Here is an 8,928-nt window from a genome sequence, read left to right as displayed (position 1 = left end):
CAATCGGCCGCTTTACACCCGCTTTACAGAAAGTGCTTGACAGCATCTCCATTCCAGAACTAAAGAACTAAAGGCATGAAATTAGAATTTCCTTTCATTCTGTTTTCTCTTTCACAAAAGCCATAAGCACAAGGTGTAGGATCGAGGTATCAGTACCACCATCTCCGGATCCCGCGTCCCTGCAGTGAGTTTCCCTGGCTGCCAATTGCAGCCCCTCAAAACGACGTCGTTTTGAGGGCGTTTTGAGAATCACATGTGAGCCCCTCAGGCTCTGACCCAGCCCCACTCCATTCTCTCTCTCTCCAACACCCCTTTGTCATTTTCTGTGTTCTTCTCCAACTTTTCTTCCTCCACCTCACACTTCAACACCATGAAATTTTTTCCGTCTGCTCCAAAGAGGTACATGAGCAACAAATATTACCAAAGAAGAACCAGAACAATCTGCGTAATCAAATTAAACAGTTGATTTGAAGACAAATTACAGATCTAAGTAATGAAAGAAGAAGATAAAAAAAAAAAAAGTAAAGAAAGAAGATCTGACTTCTGAGTAATAGATTTGTATGGATTCAATAAGGAACACAAGACTTCATGGACATAAAACGGGTTCTCTCTCCTTTCACACTTACAAGAATCGAATGCTTCCCTTCTCAAATGAAGTTCTTAGACTCATTTTTTCATGTGAGTTACTGATTCAGAATAAATTTCCCTGGTAAAATCCTTTTGCATGATGAAAAAACTAAATCAGAGATAAGGGAAACGATTTTTCATTATGTAGTACTCCATTAGTGTATTTGTAGTACTCCATTAGTGTATTTTCCATTAGTCCTTGGAGAAGAAAACGAAGAGGAGAGAGAGAATAGGCTGGGTGAGAGAGAGAGAGAGAGAGAGAGGAGAGGGTGGGGCTGGGAGGGCTCACGTGTTGTTTAGCTGTGATTCTCAAATTGCCCCCAAATGCCCTCAAAACGATCAAAACGACGTCGTTTTGAGGGGCTGCAATTGACAGTGAGTTTCCCTCACTGCAGGGACGCGGGATCCTTTATTTCCTTCCATTATGGTATCACACTTATACTGAATTTACTCCTTATATGTAGGATATCTAACTTCTTTCTAAATAAATATATATATATATATGCCCAATGGTTTGAGGCTTGAGCACATCTAGTGATGAAGGGAGATAAATGGAACAACTTCTTATCTATTGAACTAGTTCAAACTACGTATAACAGTGATACTACATTGTCACTCAGAAAATCGTTTCACTAACTCAGAATATTTGTGGCAGCTTGCACGCACCACGACTAGTCAGTGAGAGACCCATCCCTCAGTCCACTAGATGGATCCCAATTAAAGCTGAGGCAAAGCCTCGTATGGGCTGGCCCTACAAGAGTTCATAATACTTGCTAGAGAGGAAGCAAACCCTACCCTTCATGACCACAAGGCCAACCCTTAGGGTTACGCCGTCACTCACACTTGGCACTTGATATTACCCTAACCACTAGAAATAACATCAGCTAGTGAACTCCACAATGAATCAAATGTAACCAACAGATCCAACATCATCTTTTCTTCGCAATTATTGTCACCTTAATCCAAAAGTCTTCCAAGTAGAACTCCTCCTACTTACACTTAAGGGAAATAGCATAACTTCATTACAGAAGAACAAGATACAGCAGATGGTATTAATTGTTCCCAGCAATAAATCAATCATATCAGATAGTCTAATCCAATCGCTGTGGAAACAGTAAAGTCATAACAAATCTAATCACTGAATGTGTATTCCTTCTCATCAGAGGCAGCGTAGTCATCTGCAAGGCAAGCTTCAGGGAAGAGCAGCATAGATGTATGATGTGTAAACTCAGGTAAATCCAATGATACACGAGCGACAGACTTGTCTTGTTCAGGTATTTCGGTGTCAATAGCTTTCTTTTCCTATACACAGAATACATCTGCCGCTTAGAATAGGACTAAATATAAGCCATTACTTCACTTCCATAGCCACGAGAAATTCAATAAGCAAATGTTGAGGAAAATCCTTATTGTCATACGATAAAGCGTGATCAAGAGTAGTTGCAAGTTGAGGCCAACTAAAACCTTTTACATGAGACTGTAACAATTCAACTTTTTTATAGACATTAAGTACCTCTTTACTCAGTCCTTGAATATAGCCAACAAGCAAGATTTGCACCTCTTGCTCACTTATGTGCTCATTGCTTATGTCAAGTAGATGTATGAGCTGCAAAAGACAATGAGAATACCATGAGTATATTCAAACAACAAAAACAAAACCAAAAAAACAAGAGAGAACATTCAGTCTAGCATGTCCATGACTCCATAACAAGAAGAGGGCATAGGTTGGGACGAGATAACAGCATCTTGTGCGTGAGGCTTTCAGGACTAGAAACGAAAGAGTAGAAACAGAAATGTCCTTCATCGTGTAGTAAACCCCGACATGTCATCCTAATGGCACAAACTTTCTTGTCCTTCGGAAATGAATTATGCTACATTTGGTCTCACAAAAAGAGAAGAAAGAAAGAAACAGGGGAGAAAAAAATCTTGTCAGCTTCCTATGTTCTTAAAGTAGAGAGAAAGTTAAGGGATATCATTTGAGATTATTGTTACATGTGCAATCTGTTCTACTAACCTCACATTAGAACTTCCCCTCAATGCCCCTCTTATATGTGTTTAGAAGGAAAATGAAAGTTTTCCTTTAACCCAAATAGAAAAGATTTTCATCTTTCCAATTTCCTTCTACTAGCTTCTAAAAGTAAGTGAAACCATAGTTGTCAAAGGTGCAATGAGGCGCAGGGGTTGCGACTTGGCTCAGCCAAGGCGAGGCGCCTTCAATGAAGTGCAGCCAACGCGCGCCTAGGAGAGAAAAAGACGCGTCTCTTTCACTTTTAATCACAGCCGTAGGATCAAGCTAGGTTAAGTTATTACCTTCACTCTTTCATCTCTCATCAGTCGATCTCATCAGTTGACATCTCCAGTCTCCTGTCGACCTCTCAATCTCTATCATCTCCCATCTCTCAGTCGATCTCTTTCTTCTCTCTGAGAGAATCAATGCCCATTTGACATTTGGTGGATGTTTCTATGTATCTTTTGGACGCTATGCTTTCTAAAACTCATCAGCTTAGCGTTTATTATTTGAAGTATTGTGTATGCTATTTTTCCTATAATTTTTTCCACATAAGTGTGCCTCGCTTCAAAAAGGTGTGCGCGCCTTGTGCCTATTGCCTAGGCCCCAACAGGACATTGCGCTTCAGTGCACCTCTCGCCCTTGACAACTATGGGCGAAACCATGCTTTATTGGATCTCCATGCCTTTAATCCATCAAAGTCTATCAAGCAGGATGAAGTCCAACTTAAAAGAGTTGGACTTTCAGAAAATCCAAATACTGCTTTACAAAACTGATCGCTTTCAAGGGGAACTGTTCAGGGATAATTACTTACAAATTTTCTCTTACACGTGCAGCAACCATAGTCCCATCCAATTCTGGCCACAACTTTGAAGACCTCGTGCGCATCAAATTTCGCCCAACCGAAGAACAGCCCAAAAAGTTGATCCGGAAGAGCAGATTCTTCACTATCTGGATTTTCAATATACTTTCTGAGTAACTTGTAGCATTTATTTTCACGTATGATCAAGAACTACCAAAAAAATGTACACGAAATTCGATGAACCTTTTTTGCGAGATCAATAATATTTATGTCTAAATGCACACAGCACACTGCCATTGCAAGCATCAGGTTACGATTCGATGGTATGTATCTTTTCATGAGATATAAAACCATGTGAAGCACATGCTTACAACCTCAACTATGATGCGTTTTTTGTACATAATGAAACTTTTGAAAAGGAAAACTTATTCTTTAAACCTTCAGATAGACAAAGGAGTCCTTTGCTATTCCAACCCTTCAAATAGAAGGGCTCGTCTATTAGCAATGCCTTATCCACCCCTGCAATCAGCAAATTAAATAGCATCAGACGAGGCAATCCAGAGTCAAGATCAAGAAGTTAGACAAATTTGAAAGATCTATACAGTCATCAAATGGTGGGAGACCCCATAACTCGGGCTGAAGTTCTAGAAGTGAGTGAAGTACAGAATCTGCATTGGAATATTGGTCAGCTGCATTTTGAAGTGACGGAACAGCCACTACCTTCATTCCAGCAGCCTTTGCTGCTTTAACCCCAACCCTATGTAAAGGATAATATGAGTTACTAGGTAAAGCAGTTAAATGTCTCCAAATAAAAGGTGGATACCATGTAGATGCTCCAAAATGAATTGGTTTTTCTCTTTTTTGAACATCAGAAATTTCAGTCATACTGCCAAACAGAACTCAATAAACTACTCTATAAATGTGGATCTTCTCTATGGCAACAAATAGTTCGATAAATTACCTCGCCCCAAAACTGACCTAAATAGAACTGCTAGCAAACTGGCATCATTCTGTAGGGTTTGATCGAGGAAAAATTTTTGTGCCATAAGATTTTAGAAATGTATTTTGCAATGGCTGCCATGGAAGCTACAATGCATGCAAGTTACAAGAATTAAGACTCCTGAAAAATGATGGTTCCACCTGTACTATTCCATGTAGTATGGATATTGATGCGGATGCAAGACACTAAGCAGCTAAGATAATCCTACCACGAGTTCTTCGTGTCACACCTCACTCACATGCTCACATGCAACACAATAACTAGTTACATCCAAGTAACTCAAAACTATAACAGATAAGGACTTGTTGTGGCATTACTTTTGATTAGCCTAGGAAAGAAAAGGGAAAGTAAATGGCACTAATCACAACTCATGGACGCTGGTCATTTCCTTGCATCATACTAACATGTTAGAAGGATCTTCTGAGCACCAAAACCGACTACTTTTCAACTAAAATCACATAGTACCGTGATCGTGAAGGGGATGCAATTTATTACTTGGGAAAAGAAACACAATGGCATTCTGGTTAGCCTTATTGGGACATACACAAAGTACACATATTGCTGCATAATAAGTCGACAATAAATTCTGATAATACAAATGGTTTACAGTGATTTCTGGAAAGTATAAGTTTAAGGTTGACTTACAAGGAATCTTCTATCACAAGGCAGTGAATTGGATCTACTCCCATTTGCTTTGCAGCTTCCAGAAATCTGATGGCCAGTTACATTTTGAGAAGAATATGTTGATACTAAGTAATCATCCTCCGAAAGATAAATAGTGATATTTTTGCTAGGAGAGAAAGAGGGGAAAGTGTTGAGGCCAAAGCCTGAAGCACATAAGGCCTACCAAGTGCATGCGCCTGTGTTTTAAGGATTTACCGTTTTAGTAAAAACTGAAGCATTTTACGTAGAACTAGAATGCATTTTTGTCAGGCATAAATACTCTTAGATTCTTGAGGAAAAAATGCTGTTGAGTTCATTACAATCAATGAGTGGATATCTCCACTATAACAGATGGATTTGGACCTCCAAATTCTACTACTTGAAAATAAAATAAAAATTGCTTAAAATTTCTTCACTTACAGGTCTGGAGAGGGTTTCCCTGCATTGACCTGATCACTTCCAAGAATTACTGCAAAGTGCTCTCTCCAACCTAATGAAATAAGTTGGACAAAACTAAAGTAAATGGAAAAGCTGAACATAAAAATTTTGATGACCAAATGCAACAAATGCAAGACATACAACACAGCTAAATTACAGCACAGCTATCAAACCAAAAAATTACTACCATGGAGGAGAGAGGGATGAGTGGTAAGATCCACAGTTTTGATTCATTTTTCTGTCAAAGAGTTCCACGAAATAAACATAAAACCCAGAATTTGGGAAGCATTCCAACATTCACCATGTAGTTTTTTGCTTAAACAAAAGTTGATAATGGAAGAAGCAATTCAAAGATACTTGCAGATGAGGTTAACAAAACAAGAAAATTTTGAACATGCTAATTTGATGCATTCTCAACCCACTACGGCATCAATCTGGGCAAGCACTAGATTAGAAAATTTTGTGATGATGCACGGAAATTAGTTTTCACAAGGACCATAAAAAAAATGCTCAACCATTCAACAACACAAATGTACTTCTATTAGTAATAGGCGAGGGCCTGTAACACCAACACTCGCACCATTGCCACGTTTATGGGCACCTAACAAAATTCTGAATCTACAAAGCAAACCTTGTCGAAGCATGACTATGCTAACAATACCATAGTGTAATACCAATAAAAAGTCTAAAGAAGAAAATAACTTCAAAGCAACAAGAAAAGGACCTTGTTGGTGAGAGATTTTTGCATCTATGTTTTTCCGCTTCGAGTTCGAAGCAAGTGCGAAAGGAACTCCACGATTATGGAGATGTTGAATAAGACGGTTAGCTCCAGGGAGTGCTTTTGCATGCACCCATCTACAGGAAAGCAGTTGCGTAGTAAGAAACATTTGCAATGCTACTCTAACAATAATCCCATGGTTAAAACCAACTAAAATTAGGGGAGTATGCATTAGTTTAATTAGCATACTAACCTAAAAAACTTAAAGAACATTGAAGCATGTTAAAATTTGTGGATTTTATCTATCAAGAGGTACATGACACAACCACTTTGGATTTGATTTGCATAAAAGTTTTGTATTTACATGTGACAAGAAATAATTAGAGAACAAGTAACTAACTAGGGAATAAGTGGTAAGTTTATCCTGTATCTTTCTGTAGAATCTTAATCAGAAATAGCACCAAAGTGAGCAAAAATGCTTTCTGGAGATCGACATACTACTCATCTTTGGACACATCTAACTACCTAGCTTGTAGTTTGAAACTTCTAAAACTCTTAAAAGACAAAATTTAAAGTAAATTTAAAGTCTCAACCTGGCGAATGCATAAACCAACGGGGCTAACCAGTTACGAAAAACTTGAACCTCGTAAGGCCAGGGTTCGAATCTCCACACCTAGTGTGTGGTTCTATTATCAAAAAAAAAAAGTGTGTGGTTCTCATCCCTTAAGATTTCTCTCTCCCACTTTGTGAGATTCTTTGCAAAGACAGAGTAAAGTACCCAACTTTTTAAACAGATTTGTTCTCTTTCTTTCCACAAGTTCCAAACGCGCCCTAAACCCACCTCAAACTAACAAAATCACCGGTAAAAGTCATATTTCCAAAATCATTTCGTACTATTATTAAATGGTTAGAAAATTACAAGACTATACCATGGAGAGAGAGAGTTCCTCACTCTCTTTCTCTGCACGAGTTTCTTTGCAAAGACAAAGCAAAATAAAGTAACCAACTTTTCCGTAAATATGTTCTTAATATCTTGTCTCACTTTTCCGTAAACTTGTTCTTAATATCTTGTCTCGTTCGTTCCATAAGTTCCAAACACACCCTAAACCGGAATCAAACTAACGAAAATCTCCAGTGAGAGTAAATTTTCCATAACCAACCAATTACTATAAACGATTCAAAACTACAAGACAGAGAGAGAGAGAGAGAGATTACTTTTCCTGGTACAGGGGCATAATTTCTTGGGTATAACAATCAGGTGTGATTGGAAGGTCATAGTCCTTTACAATAGAAATGGCTGACTCATTGTGCATCATTCCCAATCTCTTATCCTCCTTCTCCCTGTCCAAAACCTTCCCATATCTTGCCAAAAACTCCCCCAAAATCCCCTTTGTAGCTTGCTCTGCGCGTGCACGCACACACACAAATCACAAAATGCTTCCAGAAAATAAAATACATTCCAGTAAATAAAATACATACATGTATTGCACATACAAGCCCTGTTGCATGCACAGGAAACAATAATTGGACTGTAACAGGCCAAGATACTTTTCGCGTGTAGTTTTTTATACATTATAGATGGAAATTATCTATCAAGACAAATTTAATTAGTAGTAGTTAAGTTTCTTGATCAGTTAACCATTTTATTTTTTAATATTATTAGGGGAAAAAAGAACATGTTGGAGGTGGCTAATTAACTTACGAGGAAGGAGAAGATGATTGGGAATAGCTTAGTTTTTTAGAATCTAAGAAATAAATTAAGCTTCATTCCGTTGAGATTTTTATTTTTTAAATACTTATTTCCCGGTTTTACTAACCATGTTATTCTCTCACAATACACCACCTTTAATTTAAAAAATATGTACTTATTTGAGTTAACGGAACAGTGTATAGAAATCTAGGAATAGCCTTTTGGAGGTCTTTGAAGCCCTATTACATTTGTATACAACATGGAGATGCATGCATTCATACAAATAGGAACTACCCATTTCAAATATATATATATATAAGACAAGTAGGAATTACAGACCTGTGTTCAAAAGGGTACCATCCAAATCAAGAATCACAGCAGCAATAGGAGCTTCTGAATTCTGGGTTTTGCAATTGAAGTTGTTCATTGGAAAACCCAATTTGGTCTTGTGAATGTGAGAGAAAGAAGGTGGCATTTTAAATAGGATCTTGCCCAAGAATTGATTCCTGATCAGGCAATTGGGTTGGGTGCTTTGGTAGCGTAAGAAGCTCCACAAAGGAGGCAAATTCAGCAAATAGAGAGAGAGAGAGAGAGATTGATTTCCCGCTTTGCTTCTGGTGGTGTACCATGACGTATATAAAAGGCAGGGCATATTCTCATATGCACGATATATATTATTCTAGTGCCTCAATCATACAACACGTGGGTTCCAATTAGGAGTCCTGGACATTAACAGTAATGTTTATAGTCGGATGGTCAACTTGCGCGCACTACGGATAATTTCAGAAATTGATCAAACCATAGAGGTCCCAATGTTTTGAATAATGGTTGGACTAGCTTGCGGCTTGTGCGCACTTTGTATAATTTCAAAATCTGAAAAGAGAAACTGAGTAAACCATAAAGGTTCCAATGTTTTAAATATTTAGCCACCGCAAGACTCAAAGATGCAACCATAAAGGAAAATCACTGGTATTTTCTTCCT

The 8,928-nt window shown here is 38.1% G+C and overlaps 1 protein-coding gene across 1 annotated transcript; it reads right to left on the bottom strand.

The window, feature by feature from the left end:
• Positions 1 to 1,527: 1,527 nt before the first annotated feature.
• On the bottom strand, positions 1,528 to 8,584 carry LOC131330053 (bifunctional riboflavin kinase/FMN phosphatase-like). The gene is made up of 10 exons (XM_058363539.1): positions 8,286 to 8,584; positions 7,472 to 7,658; positions 6,263 to 6,393; positions 5,521 to 5,590; positions 5,083 to 5,148; positions 4,040 to 4,194; positions 3,876 to 3,956; positions 3,450 to 3,586; positions 2,141 to 2,233; positions 1,528 to 1,929 (listed from the first exon to the last, which is right to left on the bottom strand). The coding sequence occupies exons 1-10, from the start codon at positions 8,419 to 8,421 to the stop codon at positions 1,759 to 1,761; spliced, it is 1,227 nt and encodes a 408-aa protein (XP_058219522.1). The 5' UTR covers positions 8,422 to 8,584; the 3' UTR covers positions 1,528 to 1,758.
• Positions 8,585 to 8,928: the final 344 nt, after the last annotated feature.

This window comes from Rhododendron vialii, chromosome 6a, assembly GCF_030253575.1.
Source record: "Rhododendron vialii isolate Sample 1 chromosome 6a, ASM3025357v1".
Lineage (NCBI taxonomy): Eukaryota > Viridiplantae > Streptophyta > Magnoliopsida > Ericales > Ericaceae > Rhododendron > Rhododendron vialii.
Note: the sequence above shows the minus strand (reverse complement) of the source record. Positions and strands in the feature narration are given on the sequence as shown.

Excerpts from the sequence above, each read along its gene's own strand:
- LOC131330053 (XM_058363539.1), bottom strand. The coding sequence starts at position 8,421 with ATGCCACCTTCTTTCTCTCACATTCACAAGACCAAATTGGGTTTTCCA. Across the intron at positions 5,591-6,262 it reads AAAAATCTCTCACCAACAAG|GTTGGAGAGAGCACTTTGCA; the intron begins GTCCTTTTCTTG and ends TTATTTCATTAG. Across the intron at positions 3,587-3,875 it reads ACTCCTTTGTCTATCTGAAG|ATAGTGAAGAATCTGCTCTT; the intron begins GTTTAAAGAATA and ends TTGAAAATCCAG.